This window comes from Protopterus annectens, chromosome 2.part2 (genome assembly GCF_019279795.1).
Source record: "Protopterus annectens isolate FY-2018-M chromosome 2.part2, PAN1.0, whole genome shotgun sequence".
NCBI lineage: Eukaryota > Metazoa > Chordata > Ceratodontiformes > Protopteridae > Protopterus > Protopterus annectens.
The window spans coordinates 562,044,368-562,063,619 of record NC_056730.1 but is presented as its reverse complement, the minus strand read 5'-3'; the positions used below and the strand labels follow the sequence as shown (position 1 = coordinate 562,063,619).

At 41.0% G+C, this 19,252-nt stretch overlaps 1 protein-coding gene across 1 annotated transcript in view; it reads right to left on the bottom strand.

Annotated features, from left to right (window-relative positions):
• Window positions 1-19,252, bottom strand: part of LARS1 (leucyl-tRNA synthetase 1) — a 1,303,086-nt gene that overhangs the window by 1,261,264 nt on the left and 22,570 nt on the right. Inside the window, exon 2 of the mRNA XM_044064023.1 lies at window positions 747-868. Coding sequence (XP_043919958.1) covers window positions 747-868 — 122 coding nt within the window. The remainder of the gene's footprint in view (window positions 1-746; window positions 869-19,252) is intronic.

Sequence of the window (19,252 nt, the reverse complement as noted above, 5' to 3'; positions counted from 1 at the left end):
TGCTTAGATCCGATTCTGACCGTCTTATTGTTGGTTAACTCCTGCAGGGTGACTTTAGTGCTGCAGGCTTATGGCTTTTCCTAAAATCAACTACATGTGAAGACAAATACAGTATTATCAGAACACATTTAAATAGTTATTTTATTGTGAAATATGGCTGAATCCCCTTACAGATTTTACATACATACATACATATATGTACATACACACACAAAATATATCTGTGTGTGTGTGTATATTATATATATATATATATATATATATATATATGGGTACATATCACAAGATCGACAACTTAAAATGTCGACAGTTACTTCACCGACAATTCAAATAACCGACATCGCAAATCACGGACGGTTACCAGGTAAGGGATGTAAATTCCCTACTCATGCCTACCATGGTTTAGTAAGTGTGGCAGTGTCATGCAACCATGGTAGGCATGAGTAGCGAATTTACATCCCTTACCTGGTAAACGTCCATGATTTGCAATGTTGGTTATTTGAATTGTCGGTGAAGTAAATTTCGACATTTTAAGTTGTCGATCTTGTGATATGTACCCATATATATATATATATATATATATATATATATATATATATATATATATATATATATATATATATATATATATATATATATATATATATATATATATAAACACACACACAAACACACAGATAAAATGTAACAAATTAACAAGGAGAAATAAAAAGTGGTACCACATAATACTACGGTAAAATGGTTACCCAGGCTCCAATTTATCTGGTGAAACAGCATCAATTTCAAACATATTTTCAGCAGCCCATTTCTGTTGAATTTCATTTTCAATTTTCTTTAGGAAGTCTAATTTTGCTGTTCCTTTCCGTTCCTAAAATACACAAAAGAAAAACATATACCATATATCACAAAAGTAGTTTAAACAGCAACAAACAAAACTGACATGTAACTATATTTTTTCAGTTCTTTTCAGTAATGAAGTGCCACAATAGTAGTTGCAACAACATTTTTACTACTGGTATTAGCTTTTTCTCAGTTGGCGAGGGTTTGCAGGACTACTGAATCTCGTTTAACAAACAAACTCATTTTACATGGCAATGGCACAATATGAACAGAGACCATTACAATCACAAATGGTACACCAACGGACATTCTACCAATACAAGTGAAACCATCATTCACACCAAAAATCATTACAAAGCTGTCTTCAAAATAACATCTTTCCTGAATATTCCTTCATGCGTTTATAAGAAGCGAACAAACTATTTGTTTAATTTACAAAAAAAACTATAGGTGCCACGCAAAACAAATGTAAACGTTCAGACGTGTGTTTCCAAACATTTTTACTAATGAATTTCTGTAAATCTATTAGGTGTTAGCGAAATTCCATGTGGACCTTTTCTCCTAGGGCATTTAATGAAAATGGATTATATCTAGTCACAACTTGCCAGACAAACAAAGTCATTCATTTTCAATAAATTTACAATTGTGTTTATACTATTAAGTGAAAGGTTACTAATTTTAAAACGTAGGCTACTTTAGGACAGCATGATGGTAAAGGACAGTTCTTATCTGCAGTATTAATAAACCTTACAGCAGTACTGTGGGTGGCAGAAGGCCATCTTGGGTGGACGAGTGTGGGAGGTGCTGATTAGCTGGCAGTTAATGCTCCTCTCCCAAAAGATTTAAAAACATTGCCTTGCAACACCCTCCCCAAATTAAACCTGACAGATAAGCAAGGAGAAAACAGACAAACACAGTAAGGCAGATTTACAGAAGCAAAATGATACGTACACTTCCTATACAGGAATAACTGTGTACAAGGCAGCGCTGGGGGTTGCTCCTACAGCACTAATTACAAAACATGTTTAATGGTTTAGGAGGTCTCTCACCATGCCTTTGCACCTACAGAAAAATTAAAACAGCATAAGAAAACAGATTCTCTCTCTCCACATCACCAAGACAAGGCTAAGCTCAGACTATAAGCCAAGCAACCCCAGTTCAAATAGTAGTCTGGCCGCTTGATGGCACAAGCGTGGAATACACGTATGTGGGGAAAACTGAGAAGTGTCTCCTCTAGGTGGGTGGGACAGTCCTACTCACAATAACTCCTTGTGGAAGTTAAGGGTGTTGATACCCACTGCATGTCAGAACAGGGATAATCTCTGGATGGGTGCAACGGGACAGGAAAAACATCTAAAACTACCTGTGATAGCTGCATACAAGACTGCCCCTCCCTGCCAACTTACACCCCTTGCGAAGGGGAAATGAATGCAGTGAATGATCAGAAAGAGGCTGTGAACAGCGAGCAACAGGGTCAAGCAGAATCAAAAGGGTAGATTTTCAGAAAAAGAGAATGAAGTACCAGACAAACAAATGATGACAAGAACATTAACAAAAAAAAAACACAATAAGTCAAGTGAGAGCAACACAGTCAATTTAAGTCTGCACATTTTTTTTAAGTACAGCATGCTATTAGGTAAGAGCATTCTGAGAAACAGTTCACTGAACTATGTTTGTGCTACATGGAGGAAAGAACACTCTCGAAGGCTCCCTACTGGAATGTCGGTACTCGAAATGCAGAGTGCCGAGGCACAGACAAAAGACCAAAACTGTGAAGAAGAGTAGATCTCTAACACTGCTCTTCAACTTTACATTTTTTTTTGCATGAGGCAAACCTCCTGCAACCCAAAATTACACATCTCATCTCAAAGATCGGCATACCTCAGATAAAAGGAGAACATCCTGATAATCAAGTATGACATGGCCCTTTAAATCCGTTTTTCCAGCCATTCAGTCTCACTGTTTCGGGACTCTCTCTGGCAAGGACATTTCAAATGTATCCTCTGGGCAGCAGGTCCAGACATTTCAAATGGCTATCCTCCAGAAAAGATGAAATGCACTAGTGCACTGAGCAAACACTGGTGATCAGTGAAAAAACAGTTCTTGGGGGGGGGGGTTTGATGTAAAGCTGCTAGCACATATTCACACACAAAACACTGACTCGGCCATGAAGGTGAGCATTACAAAATGAAAGAAAAAGAAATCTAGGACTAAATCATGATTACTGTTTAAAGGATTGAAAAGATGCTGGAAGAAAACAAGCATTATTAGGAAATGACAAAGCCGGGAAGTGGTCTACGTATTCCAGGGGAAACTAGAAGGATGCAAGGTGCAGGGGATGTACCTGCAGCTTTTGTAGGAGTCATCAGATACTGAAAAAGAATGTTAGATAGCAGAAAAGATAGTTTTACGATACGTGGCAAGTGCAAACAAAGGGAAATGGGAAGGACAGAATGGGACTTCATACGTTGGGGGGGGGGGGGGGGCAGAAAAGGAAATTTAAAACAAACAGCAGCATAAGGACCCACAAAGGTGATGAAAAAAAAATAAAGAATCAGGAATGTGAAAGAGAGAAACAGGAGATGAAGGGAGAGAGAGAGAAAAGGTAGTTGAAGACAAGAAAAATAGAAGGAGTACAAAGTAGGGGAAGGGATGGAAGCATGACAAAAGGTGAAGGACAAACCAAAAGCAAAACAAGATAGAAAATAATGTGACAGGACAGTAATGATCCAAGGAAATGGTACAGCCATCAACAGCAGAAGCAGACAACAGCAGAAACAAGCAGTAGAGATCACAAACTGTAGTCTGTCAAGGGTGCCAGAGTTGTAACTGGAAAAGAGACTGGTGTACTAAGATAGGCAATAGCAAAAGGAATGACATTCCTCGTGGGAAAATAGATGTGGGAAGAAATTATCTTAGAGAAAGGATGGATGGTGAGATCAATAAAAAAAGTCATATGAACAGCAGGTAAAAAGGTAGGTCACTCTCATGCAACCAGTGCCAAAGGTTAGCTTAAAAACAGACAAGATTAAAAACAAAATGAATGGCTAAGGAAACTGAGAACAGATCAGGAATCTGGAATTAACAGGTGAATCAGGAAGTACAGAACAGGAGGAGGACTGTTTGCTAAAGATGACCTTGCCCCAGCCATGAAAGACAAGAAGCTGAAAGAAGGTCCACATAAAGGATATCAAAACAAAAGACACATTTAATCTACTTTGGAGAAGAGGCTAGGTGAGAAAAGCACACCAGGAAAACACCTTGGAGACAAAACAAGAAAAGAAAGGCAGGGAGAGGAAGGGGAACCGAGAGAGAGAGGGAACGATGACATACAAAATGTGTAGTCTGGGAATGAATGCCTGGGCAAGGTTGTCCCAAACACAAAACTACTTGGTGTCATCATAGACAAAAATCTTACATTCAACCTCCACATTCACAACAACAAAAATAAATAAATCAAAAACTGGGCATGCTTTACAGACAAACACTTCCTTAATCATTCTGCTAAATTATCCCTAGCCTCTTCTTTTCTGCCACCATCTCTTCTTTACGGTGCTCCTCTCTTTATCAATATCCAATTCTCCCTCAAATGTAAATTTGACTCATGCTAGAATAAAATTGCTAAATTTATAACCAATGCTCAATACTCATCATATCACTGTCTCTCTCTACAATCCATAAACTCATACTTGAGCCATCAAATTGCCCTGCTCTCCCTTCTCTCCTTACTGTATACCATCCTAACAGAACTCTTCGCTCCGAAAATCAACTGCTTCTGAATGCTGAAAAACCTAACCTTTCAGCTGGTCAGATGGTCTACTCCTTCACTATTGCTAAACTATGGAACACTCTCCCCTCTGTCACTCAGAACTACTAGCAATGCAGTCCTCTTAAAAAAAAAAAATCACTAAGACAACACCACTCTTCTCTATGGCAATACACGTGCCAGAATTGCACTTTCCAAAACCTGACGCTATGCCAGCCCTCCACTATTTACTACTCAGCTATAATTCCTTCGCCTTATATTTACCCACAACTGCAGGAATGCTCCTAGCTACTATATGTGCTATATATATTTAATCTTAGGACTTGATAACTCTCAGTTATTCACATTACTACTGCAACATGACTAAAACTATTCTAACTCTATTTTGCTGTTTTATTATAGCATAAACCACTTTACCCTTGATGATGTAAGCAAATAATTTACCAGGATTTTGGTCTTGCTCAGTCCATCCACCACTGTAGCTCATGTATAGCAATCATCATCGCTCAGTAACCTACGAATGGAATGTATAATTCTCTGCACTGTATAGCTTATAGTGAATGTATGAATGTGTGTTCTGTATGTATGCATGAATTTTAACTTGATTGTGGAGCTTTTCTCACCAGGCCTCCACTGAAACTGGGCTTATCACCCAGTGGACTATCCCGGTAAACAAATGCAAATAAAAAAATAAATAATAGGCTACAAGGACTAATGGAACATAAAAAAGCAACTGTAGTACAGCTGACAAAGAGACCAGGACAAATGAATACATGGACTGAGCTTGGAAAAACTAGGTACAGCATCAACAAGAGAAGAAAGGACTGAAATCAGGGGTAGAGAAACACATTAAAGAAGGGATAACACAATGTATGGGCAACAAAACGAATGCAGAAGATACAGAAGTACAGCAAATATGGTAGCACTGAGCCTAAGGGCTGGGGGGGGGGGGAGAGACTTGTAGGCAGGACTAATTAAAAAACAGACCCCCTGAATAAAGGATAGGAGAATGACATGTGAACTGTAAGCACAATAAAGAAACTGAAAGGCAGGCAAGCAAGCAAGCAAAGGATGGCAGTAATGGGTGATTTGAACCTGCCAAAGGAAGACAGGAAAATAACCTCAAAGAATATACTGACAGAATAAGAGAGAATGCTAAATCATTAAAATCAGGAGGATATAAGCAGTTAAAATCAAGTATAAGGAATGGGAGGAGTATCATGAAAATGCAAATGGGAAGGGGGATCATAAGGAGAAAGAAAAAATGCTCTTAGCTAATTGAGGACTATGCTAGCGTGTGTAAAGCCAAAAAATGTACTGAAAAAAGGGTTTTTTATAAAGGGAACCAAAGTACACCCTAGTGCTAACGGAAAAGGGAGAGATTTGGAGAATATATTGAGTGTGGATCTTGAAGAGATATATGCAAAAGAAAATAACCAATATGGCTAATGGAAAAAGTCAAAAAGTACCAAGAGAAAAATGATACAAAGGACTTCCAAGATGTCTACAGAGTCACCTTAATTTCAGCTCTTCTAGTGTGAAAACAGAAACTCAGAAATCAGAGCCAGTGAATATCCTTATGAGTAAATTTCAGATACTGGCTAGTAAGTTCACTGCCTGGATGCCAGCAAAGAAAAAAAATTAGAGTTTAGAAAATAAACAAAACAATGAATGAGCATATCAATTCAAATAAAGGCTGCAAAAATGGAAGACGTTTTAAACAGATATTCAGATGAGCTGATTTGAGGTTGAAAATAAGAAAAGGCTGGCTGACTGAGACTGCTGAAAAAGACAGCTTTCAAAAAATGATAGAACTGGGAGACAGAGCTCATAGGGAAAACTTGAGATCTTCTGCTGTGCCAGAGAAAATGGAAGGAACATGCTGCATTAATTTTATGAAAAAGAATAAAAAAAGCAACTGAACTGGTATTTCACAGCAAGAGTTAACTGAAAGGGCATGTCATAAGTATGCTCCAAATCTGTCCACTAGAAAGCAGCCAAGACCTCTTATAGTAAAAGATGCAATCCTACCAGCAGAAAGAGTTGATTCTGACAAAACTGTGGCAGAAGGACAAAGTATTAAAAGTTGGAGACAGTAAAGTGTTTGTGGAAAAATATTACTCACTATTCACCAGGCAGAAGAGGAATAAATTTATTCTAGCAATCGGGGAATGTTGAGAAGTAGGTGTGAGATTCAACCTACTGTATCCAGCTATCTTCAGATTATTTTTTCCTGGAGGGTCAAAGTCCTTTTTTGATGCAGAACATGCTAAGGAGGAAATACAAAAAGTTTGTCCAACAAAAAAGTGAGCTATGAATAAATGTGAGATTACAAAATATCAACCACATTTGTGAAATATGGCAGAACAAGAAAACCTGGATGTATTTGACTTTGTTAATCTTGTATGGGACTCCAAAGCATATGTCCTATGTCATTTCATTAACATCTGGAAGAACATTAAGGAGAGGAGTAGAAGGAAAGAGATAAATCATAAAAAAATGTGTTCTTAACAGTACTTTTTATAAAACAAGCCATATACGGCATGCTATAAAGTAAAGCTTTTTCAGTTGTGTCCGTGTGTAATATGGATACTAAAGTAAACAGGCACCCCTTTTTTCTTAAGTTTTAAGAAATGTAGACAATATAATATAATCATCATCTTCTTTTGGCTGTTCCTGTTAGGGGTCGCCACAGCGGATCACCTGTTTCCATTTCTTCCTGTCCTCTGCATCTTGCTCTGTCACACCAACCACCTGCATGTCCTCTCTCACCACATCCATAAACCTTATCTTAGGTCTTCCTCTTTTCCTGTTACCTGGTAGCTTCATCCTTAGCATCTTTTTCCCAATATACCCAGCATCCCTCCTCGGAACATGTCCAAACCAATGTAATCTTGTCTATCTGGGCTTTGTCTCCAAACCTTCCAACTTGGGCTGACCCTCTAATATACTTATTCCTAATCCTGTCCACCCTTGTCACACCCAGTGCAAATCTTAACATCTTTAACTCTGCCACATCCAGCTTAAACTCCTGCCTTTTTGTCAATGCCACTGTCTCCAACCCATATAACATAGCTGGTCTCACTACCCTCTTTGTAGACCTTCCCTTTTACTCTTACAGGTACTCATCTGTCACAAATCACTCCTGACACTCTTCTCCATCCACTCCATCCTGCCTGTACTCAATTCTTCACCTCTCTTCCACACTCACCGTTACTCTGAACTATTGACCCCAAGTATTTAAACTCATCCACCTTCGCCACCTCTACTCCTTGCATCCTGATCATTCCTCTATCCTCCCTCTCATTCACACACACATATTCTGTCTTAGTCCTGCTGACCTTCATTCCTCTTCTCTCTAGAGCATATCTCCATCTCTCCAGGGTCTCCTCCACCTGTTCCCTACTCTCACTCCAGATCACAATGTCATCTGCAAACATCACAGTCCACGGGGACTCCTGTCTGAACTCGTCTGTCAACCTGTCCATCACCATTGCACATAAGAAACAGCTCAGAGCTGATCCTTGATGTAACCCCACCTCCACCTTAAACGCATCCGTCACTCCCACAGCAGACCTCACCGCTGTCACACTACCCTCGCACATATCCTGTACCACTCTTACATACTTCTCTGACACTCCTGACTTCCTCATACAATACCACAACTCCTCTCTACAGGCAGAAGGCATGGCCAAAGGCAGGAAGAGAGGAGAAAGGCTACGACTGTGGTAGTGAGGGTCGGAACTTTGAATGTTGGCAGTATGACTGGTATAAGGAGAGAGCTAGCGGATATGATGGACAGAAGGAATGTTGGTATATTGTGTGTGCAAGAGACCAGATGGAAGGTGAGTATGGCTAGGTGTATCAGAGATGGGTTCAAATTGTTTTACCATGGTGTGGATGGCAGGAGAAATGGCGTAGGAGTTATTCTGAAGGAACAGTATTCTAAGAGTGTTTTGGAGGTGAAGAGTGTGTCGAATAGAGTAATGTTTATGAAGCTGGAAATTGATGGTGTAATGATGAATGTTGTTAGTGCATATGCTCCACAAGTTGGGTGTGCAAAGGATGAGATAGAAAAATTTTGGAGTGAAATGGATAATGTGGTGATGACTGCACCCAAGGGTGAGAGTGGTGATTGGAGCAGATTTCAATGGGCATGTTGGTGAAGGGAACAGAGGGGATGATGAAGTGATGGGTAGGGTATGGTGTTAAACAAAGCAATGCAGAAGGTCAGATGGTAGTGGATTTTGCGAAAAGGATGGACATGGCTGTGGTGAATATGTATTTTAACAAGAGGGAGGAGCATAGGGTGACATACAAGAGTGGAGGAAGATGCACACAGGTGGATGATATCTTATGTAGGAGGGCCAGTTTGAAAGAGATTGGAGACTGTAAAGTGGTGACCGGGGAAAGTGTAGTTAGGCAGCATAGGATGGTGGTTTGTAGGATGACGTTGGTGATCAAGAGAAGTAGGAGGAGTGTGAGGGCAGCACCAAGGATCAAATGGTGGAAATTGAAAAAGGGTAATTGTGAGGTGGAGTTCAGGGATGAGTTAAAACAGGCACTGTGTGGCAGTGAAGAGTTATCAAATAGCTGGGTAACTACAGCAGAGCTAGTACGGGAGACGGCTAGAAAGGTGCTTGGTATGACATCTGGACAGAGGAAGGACGACAAGGAGACATGGTGGTGGAATGAGGAAGTATAGGAGAGTATACAGAGAAAGAGGTTGGCAAAGAAGAAGTGGGATTCTCAGAGAGATGAAGTAAGTAGACAGGAGTATAAGGAGATGAGGTGCACAGCAAAGAGAGAGGTGGTGAAGGCTAAGGATAAGGCATATGAAGAGTTGTATGAAAGGATGGACACTAAGGAGGGAGAAAAGGACCTGTACCGACTGGCTAGACAGAGGGACCGAGCTAGGAAATATGTGTAGCAGGTAAAGGTGATAAAGGATAATGAGGGAAACATACTCACAAGCGAGGAGGGTGTGTTGAGGAGATGGAAAGAGTACTTTGAGGGGTTGATGAATGAAGAGAATGAGAGGGGGAGAAGGTTGGATGATGTAGGGATAGTGAATCATGAAGTACAATGGATTAGCAAGGAGGAAGTAAGGATAGCTATGAAGAGGATGAAGAATGGAAAGGCTGTTGGCCCAGATGACATACCTTTGGAAGCAGGGAGGTGTTTAGGTGAAATGGCAGTGGAGTTTTTAACCAGATTGTTTAATGAAATCTTGGAAAGTGAGAGGATGCCTGAGGAATGGAGAAAAGGTGTTTTGATACCGATTTTTAAGAATAAGGGTGATGTGCAGAGCTGTAGTAACTATAGAGGGATTAAATTGATCAGTCACAGCATGAAGTTATGGGAAAGAGTAGTGGAAGCTAGGTTAAGAAGGGACGTGATGATTAGTGATCAGCAGTATGGTTTCATGCCGGGAAAGAGCACTACAGATGCAATGTTTGCCCTGAGAGTGTTGATGGAGAAGTACAGAGAATGTCAGAAGGAGTTGCAGTGTGTTTTTGTAGACTTAGAGAAAGCATATGACAATATAAAAAGAGGCGGCGGCCTGGACAAAAGAGCATGATGCAAGTAAAACTGATCAGCTTTTTCTTACTGTTGCATTCGGGAATGACTGGATTAAGGCCCTTGGCTTGATCTAATAAACATTTTTAAGGGGAAGCAAGTAAACAATAAAACATTGAACATAATGAAAAGTCTTCGCTTGGCAAATAACTGCGCACAGTGCAACATGAGAATTTTATAGCTGAAGGCAACCAAGTATCTGGTTCTCAGTTTCCAGGGAGATAAGCTGAAAAGGGCAATAAAAACAAAATACTTTTTCCCTTCAATGGCCGAAAGATGTTTTCTAAAAGCATTCAAGATGTTTTCTACATCTAAGAGAGGAATAAAGACAAGACAAAAACAGACAGCACTTACTGTAAATAGAAGCACAGGCTATACCATGCATCTTAGCATGGATAACCTTCATTACAAGTCAATTCAAGCCTGACAATGTAGCTGTCAATCTGGAAAAAATGTTCCTATTAGGAAGGTTAAACATCATTTGAAGATGTGTGCGTGTGTATTAAGTTAATAGGTTATAGGGGTGTTCGGGTGGCTTTTGAGTGTTTTCATTAAAACAAAAGTCTTTTAAAGATGCAACATAGATTCAAATGGATATGACAAAAAAAAAAAAAACTGTATAAAAGATCTACCTACCAAACAGTGGCGTATGCATTTAAACACAAAAACTGACACAGGATGTTAGAAAAAGCTGTTATATACATGTAAAAATTATAACTTATCATAATGGCAACACTTTCCACATTATCATAAGTGAGAGTGGTCTCTAAGATATATAGAAAAAAAGGAGACAGTAGTGAACTATGTTAGAAAATGCAAAGTGAAAATAGCTATGCTACAGGAGATGTATTTAAAAAAAAACAGAACATGTGAACTTGAAAAAAGGATTTCAGGATGGTTATTCAGTGGAAAAATCTGGGACAATGGAAATTGGGAGTAGTTCTATTAACTGCTAGTGGAGCTCCAATAAGAACAGAACAGGAAAAAAGACATAACAATGGTACATTTGTAGTAGTAAGCGGCTACTGGTAAAGGAGGAAGATTAGACTGGCATATTACTTACATTTCACTTCAACTGCTATAATAGAGCTTAAGAAAATTCTGGGAGAAATAATCAGCTTTCAGCAAGGAAAAAAAAGTTACGTCTTACCATAACGTTCCATCTGTGTTGTTGATCTTCATTCATTCATTACATGTAGGTTCGGAACCAATCCTCTGTTCCGACTCAGCCATTTACCAAGCCCGCGCCAGCCAGAAAACTCTCAAGCTAAGCTTTACCCGTAGTGCCCTTCTCCATGTTACCGCAGATCAAGTTTACCCAGAAGACAGGACAGTTTATAGAAAGGAAAACGGGGGCTTTCTCTAAGCAAGTAACTTACCAGGAATGGAAGGACCATAACCAAACCTTCAACAGCCCTTGGAGGGGGGGGGGGAGTTGTAATGAATGAACATCAACAACACAGAAGGAATGTTATGGTAAGACTAACTTCTTTATCGGATGTTGTTAATCTTCATTCATTCCTTACATGTGGGACAGGGTCCCTAGCTACCCGTTTCCTGGGAGGCCCCAAGGAAGAATATTCCTGAGTACCACTGAGCGGAAGGAAGCTCTTCCCTTATAAATCATATCTATTTTATAATGCGTAATACATGTATGAGGACAGGCCCATGTTGCTGCTGCACAAATATCATTCATGGAAGCAGAAGTTGAAACTGACCTTGCTGAGTGTGTTTTAATCCTTGCAGGAATAGCCATCTTATTTTCACAGTATATGTAGGTAGTGCAGTCTCTAAGCCATTTGGATAGGGTAACTTTAGCTACTACTTTCCCCATTTTAGGAAAAGAATAGGCAATAAATAGCTGGTCAGATTTTCTAAAAGACTTTGTCTTGAAAAGATAAAAGTATAGTGGTCTGTGAATGTCAGGCAAATGCAAAGTATATTCCCCTTTATTAGAGTAATTTGGGAAGAATACAGGTAGGTCTAAAGTTTGGTTAATAGATCAGAAATCACTTTCGGAAGAAAGGAAGGGTTTGTTCATAAGGATACCCTATCCTTGTGAAATATCAAATATGGACGCTACATACTCAAAGCTTATAATTCTGACATATGTCTAGCAGATATAACAGCGACCATGAACAAGGTTTTCCAAGATAAGAATTTCAGATCACATGTGGCTGCAGGTTCAAAGAGGGAACTGGTTAGAGATTGTAAGACTGATGTCAAGTCCCATGGTTCAATTGGTTGTTTTAAAGGGGGCTTGATATACAGAACTCCCTTTAGGAAAGTTTTACACAGTCTGAGACATTAATGAATTATGAAGAAAACCATTATGGTAGTTGGACACTGCAGACAGATGGACTCTAATAGAAGAAGCTGTAGCTCCGGACTCCAGTTAAGTAGATAAATATTCTACAACAACAGGAACTTGTGCTGAAAAAGGGTCAGTATGACTATCCTTGCACCACAGAGAAAAACCCTTCCATTTACTAAGGTAAAGTCTTCAAGTGGATGGTTTATGTGAAGCCAAGAGAATACAAGAAACTGGAGAGGATAAGTCACTTTGCCTGGCAAACCAGTGGAAGTGGAAAAACCAAGCTGTCAGCTTGTGACTTGTTACATTTGGGTGAATCAAGCCCTGTGGATGTGTTACCAAGTCTGGGATTGGGTCCAGAACACAGGGTTGACAAATTAGATGAGGCCACAGAAACGGGAGCCAAATTTGACAAGGCCAGTGAGGAGCAAGGAGGATTACTCTGCTTCTCAATCGAAGAGCCTTCTTAATGAATTGTGGTGTCAAAGGTAGAGGGGGATAAGCATAGAGAAGACCTGTGGGCCAATCATGTAGAAGAGCATCCCTCGGATTAGGGCAAAGTAGCTGCTGCATTTGTGGTTTGCAGGGGAGGCAAATAGATCGCAGCAAGACTGACCCCAGCAACTGAAAATTTTCGCCACTACCAGACTGAGGGACCACTCATGAGGCAACAGAATGCATCTGCTCAGCTTGCCTGCAATAACGTTGGAATCCCTGAGAATGTGCATTGCTACAAGAAAGCGAATGGAAGCCATCGCCCATTGCCAGATTCTCATGGCTTCCCGGCATAAAGGGTAAGATCTGGTTCCCCCGTTTGTTTATGAACCAGACTACTGACATGTTGTCTGACTAAATGCTAATTGTTCCCAAAGGAAGGACAGAAAGGAATGCTTGCAACGTGAGAAGCACTGCCCTCAATTCCAGAACATGGATATGCAAATTGGCCTCCAGGGGCGACCAAGTGCCTTGGACTGTCTCTCCCTGAAAATGGTCCCCTACCCGATCAGGGAAGCATCCATGGTCACTATGGCTAAGGGTACAGCGGCGGAGAATGGGCGACTCCATAGGTTTTGATCCAGCTTCAGCCATCAGAAAAGGTCTTGCTTGCAAATTTGGTTATCCTGATATTGTAAGACATAGGAAGATCTAAAGGGGACCATTGAGTTAGTAACAACCATTGAAGGAGTCTCATGTGAAGTCTCGCTAATGGAATCATCGTGATGGAAGTAGCCATAGATCCCAGAAGTTGTAGAAATCGCTCTTGCTGGAACCTTGGTGTGGTTCAAAACTGGTTGGAGTCAACCAGCCTTTGCAACCTGTGGGGGGGGGGGGGATACCCAACAGATCTGTGTGCTAAATTCCACCCATATGAACTGCAGCCTTTGGGATGGTGTTAGTTTGCATTTGCTCTCGTTCACAGTGATGCCCAAGTGTGAAAAAAGTTTACGAGTTTGCTGTACGATGAATAGTTGATACTCAGTTGGGGCGTTAAGGAGCCAATCATCCAAATATAGTAACACCCGGAATCCTCGCAGTCTCAAGTGAGCTGTCACCACCACCAGGCGTTTGGTGAACACTCTGGGGGCTATAGAGAGAGACCAAAGGGCAATGCTCAGAATTGGTAATGATTGGCCCCCAGCCAGAAGCGGAGAAATCTTATGGAGCGTTTGTCCATTTTTATGTGATAATACACGTCCTGAAGATCTATAGAGCACATCCACTCATCTTTTCCCAAGAAAGGGAGTATTGACCGTACTGTGACCATCTGGAACTTTACTTGTTTGATAAATTTGTTTACGTTGCTGAGGTCTAAAATGGGCCTCCAGTCCCATTTGTTTTGGCACTAAAAAGAATCTGGAGTAAAAGCCGTATCCTTGTTGGTCTAGGGGGACTACGTGGATGACTCTTTTTTGAAGCAGCTTTTAAATTTCTATTGCTGCAAATTCCATTTGACTGGGTGGAACATTGGGAATACGCCTGGTTGGCTTTGGAAGGAAGGGAATGTGATATCCTCTGGTTATTATGGTCTGCACCCAAGAATCGGTGGTTATCTCTTGCCAGGCAAAGTGGTGCAGAGAGAAACTACCCCTGACTGCCTCCAGAGGCAAGCAATCGGGCCACTCTTCAGGAGCCCTCTAGGTCTGCCCAGAGAAAGAATCTCTGGATCCCTGTTTACGTGGACCCCCTCTGCCCCTAAAGGGGTGTCTTCCATTTGAATTACCCCCTCTACCACATCATTCCACTCCTGTTGTTCCAGGAATTGGGTCTCTGAGGATTAGAGAAACGAACACCTACAGCAGACAGGGTCTTACCGTCCTTTTCACACCTAGCCAAGGTATCCTTAACCTTAGAGCCAAACAGGGATGAGGCCTCTATGGGGAAGTTAAGAAAGGAAGACTTGAAAGGGTCCGCAAAATCGCATCCAGGCATGGTGCCTAGCCATAACTCCAACGCCTGCAGCTCTTGCCATCCCCTCGGTTGAGTGTGAAATCAACCTCATATACAAATTGGAAATAGACTCCAGGGTGTCTACGTGGAATTGGCTCAATGGCATCAGGTGTCGTCCAAGCACACTGCACGATGTAGTGAACAAGTTCATCTGTGGGGGGGGGGGGGGTCACCCAGGAGGTAGAGGTTCGGGCTCGGAAAGCCTGCAAGAATACGTTCTCCTTGGGGGAAGAGGTGCTGGACTTCCAGTCGCCCCAATGTTTCAGTATTTCCAGGATGTCCCCAAAGGAGACATCTTCAGGGGGCGACCGTGGGGACCCTTCCCCATCACAGAAATCTATCTTCGGTCAGCAATTCTTCAAGGGAATCATGTTTCTTCTTGCATGCTTTCTTGCGAGCAATCTCCTCGAGGGGAATGCCAGAGGAGGAACCTGCAGAAGGGGAACCTTGATGAAGGCTAACTTGAGGGTCCCGAACCAGATGACCAATAGTAGTGAGAGGTAGTAGCTGTGGATCGGAAGCAGGAGGAGGGCATGTCTCTGATGCCGATGGAGACAACTGGGAGCCAGCCGTGGCTAATGATCTCTCCATCGCCTCGAAGGCCAGACTCCCAGAGGAGGAATAGAAGCCCAGAACCAAAACAGACAAACTCGGAACCGGGGGTCACACCCCACCCCGAAGGACCAACCTCCAGGGAAGGAGCCTCCGGAAGAGACAGGACTGCCGAGGCAGGGCAATCTCGAACCCGAGGATGGCCTGTTTCCGCATAGGGTTCAGACCAAAGAGAAGTCTCTGGCACTGAAGTGAGATCCACTATCAGTGCCGAAGCCGCTGGAACTGGGGTGGCAGTCGGTGACAAAACTTCCAAAACCTGCGAAGAGGTTGGAGGAGGAAAATAATGTTGAGTCCTCAGAGCAGGGCCCTCGGCTCAGAGTGGGAGGGAGGGTTTCTGAGGAGGAAAAATGCCTCTGGCCGTCAACAACTGGCCTACCAGTCTCACTATAACTCTGACAGGCTCTTGGAGGAACGGGCAGATAACCCCGACGGTGAAACTGTACGTTCAAAGAAAAGACTGTACTGCTGTTCATAGAAAGGGTCCACTGACGGGAAGTATCTGGTCCTGGAAAGAAGTCCATCTCTCTGTGCAGAGGTCGAAGGACCAATATGAAGTTCAGGGAGGGAAAAAAACAGTTCTAAAGTGACTATTGGCACGGAGAGATGTGCTGGAGCCGAGGCAGTTTTCATGGTGGTGTGTGTGTGTGTGTATATATATATATTGGTACATATATATGATGGTATGTACAGAAAAGGACTAAGGAAGAAATTTGTCAGAACTTAACAAAATGAACACTTAGCTGAGAGGCTGTCTGGCACGTCTTGTTTCCTACGCGGCAAGAGAGATCTGAGGTAACATGGAGAAGGGCACTATAGATAAAGCTTAGCTCGAGAGTTTTCTGGCAGGCACGGGCTTGGTAAACGGCCGAGTCGGAACACAGGATCTGTTCCGAACCCACATGTAATGAATGGATAAGATTAACATCATTAGATTATTGCTTATAGGTGGGGAGTGGAGGACGTATATGGGAGGTCTAGAAGGAAAAATAAAACAGGGTAGATTTTTTGAAGAAATTTGTGAAAATATTTGGTATGGAAGATGTGAACTCAGTAGAAGGAGCTCAGAGAGAATTTAAGTATTATTTCCTAAGGTACAAAAACTGGGCTAGGCTAGACAGAAATAATATTCCACAGGAACATGTGCACTTAATTGAAAGTATTTCAGATCATTAGTTTTTTTTGTTTTTTTTTTAATGATATTAGGTTCATACTAGACTAACTGCCCTTGCGAGCCATTTTAAGCCTAGCCAATTATCTCCTGTGAGATTCAAACCCTGTACTTTGTGTTTGTAAGGCAAACGCCTTAACCATTAGGCCACTCTCCCTGCCAATAACAGCTAAAACAAAATGCAGGATAATGAAATAAAAATTAGACCTTGGTCTTTCCCACCTATTTGTTAAACACAGAGGAATTTAAGGAATGGGTAGCAGAAATTATTCAGATGTTATTAGGAAATATAGAGTTTTTTTCAGAAAATATAGCAAAAAAATGGGATAAAATGAAAGCAGAGTTCAAAATAGGGCAGAAATAAAACAGATATGGTTAAAGCAGTAACAAGAATTAGAGGGACTGACTTAGGTTAAAATATTGCAGAAGAGGGGTAATCTCACAGAATAACAACAGTTGCAGAGTGTTAGAGAAAATATGGGACTACCTCAATAATATGCATGAGTTTAGACAGACTGCTAAGAAACTGATTTTGATAACTCCAGAGCACAAAAGCTTTTAGCACAGTGGCTCAGGCAACAGAAAGTATTAAGGGTTGTTGTCAAGCTTAGGAAGCCTAGAATAAGGAAAATAGCCAGAAAGCCTGTAGAGGTATTAGAAATATTTTGGAAATTTTATGAAAATCTGTAGGAAGCAAAGATGTGGAAATCAGGAACAAGTACAAATGGAAATGTTTACGGAAGAATTAGCCATGCCAAGGTTAGAGACAGACGAGGTTCAATTACTAACTGTTAGGATAAAAGGAGACAAAATAAAAAATGGTGATGTATAACCAATCTACAGAACGTTTCCAGGAATAGATGGTATTCCTGTGAAAGTTTGGAAGCTAGGAGGGAAGAAAGTGATAAAGATCTGCAAGGTTTTAACAGTATTTTTTAAAAGAGAAGCACCAACATCCAGGAAGAAAGCTGTAGTGGCCATAATCCCAAAAGATGGTAAAGGCCCATCAGATCCAGTTTCATATACACTCATTTTGATTCTAAACCATTATAAACTCTTCATGACTATAATGCCAAAAGAATGGCAAACCTAATGACAATACAATGGATCAATGTGGCTTTGTGGAGAGGAAGCAAACATGTGACATTAAAAGATCAATGATGATCTAGGAGGAGGCAGAAAGTAAGAAAATACCTATATTGTTGGTGGGTCTTGATGCAGAGAAAGCATTCAAAAGAGTAAGATGAGATTTTAAGACTAGGGCAATGGAAGCATTTGCACTCCCTGATGAAATAAGAAGGCTGATTAAGAAGATATATGAGGGATCAGATGAAAAAATTGAAGTCGGGAGCAGGGGGGTGTCCTCTTTCCCCTTTATTATTTGCGTTATATTTATAGCCACTTGCAAAGAAAATAAGGGACTCAAATTCAAGGGTATAATTGCTATGGTAATGAAGAAAAGTTGACTATTTGCAGACAGTATTATTTTGCACTTGATAAAAGTAGAAAAGGATATCTTAGAGTTGGGTAACATTCTAAGACAGCTTCAACTATTTGTGAGATACGAAATTAATGAAGACAAACCAAAGCTTACACCTGCAAACTATGTTATGGCAGCTAAGGCTACGTTGGGAGAGATGAAACAAAAAATAACACAAAAGCTAAGAAACTGGAAACTCTTGTTTAAGGATACAGAAAACAAGTTACAAGTACAGAAAAAGTTTTAGTCCCTTTAGTTTTATTTATAGGTCAGGCATATTTTTTAATCAACCAGAGGAGAAGTTGTGGGTAGTAATGAACAAACAATTAAAGGATTTTGAGAGGGCAAGTAAGCAAGGGTCAAGTGACATAACCTGATCCTTCCAAAAGGAGGTGGTGGTTTAGGATAACCTGATTTGAAGCAATATTTTAGAGCTACACAGTTAAGGTTCATACTCATAATGCAAGCAGAAAGCTGGAAAGGGACGATGATGAAGCATGGGAGGTATTCAAGAAGTAAGGAGAGGGCAGGATTTTAGATGCAGATCCTCAAGGACAGAAACGGCCATACAGAATATTATAAAGTAGTAGAAACTATTTAAAAGAACTAAGCCAACACGAGAACGGAGAAAGAAGATTCTACCAACAGGGATTACTACAATTAGGGTTACAGAGAAAACTAAAGAGGGGGCCGAGTTTTACTGGCGAAAACTGACAATAGGAACCAAAGTACTGGGAGCAAATAACTAGAAACAGAAAGGTAATAAGAGAGAGGAGGAGGACAATAAGACATTAGTAATGCAGGCTGGAGACTGCCTCTCTCATCAGGGACTGACATCACATTATAGGCAAACAGAAAGGGCTAGAAGAATCCTAAGTGAAAGACCTGCCCTGGCACAGTTTTTAGTTGAATCTAGAACAGAAGCTGCTGTTGAAGGAATAATTAGTAGAGTACATAAAATACAGCACGATAACTAAAAGAATCAGAGGATGTTGGAAAAGATTTTGAAGTGAGACTGGTTAAGCAATTCACAAGGAAACA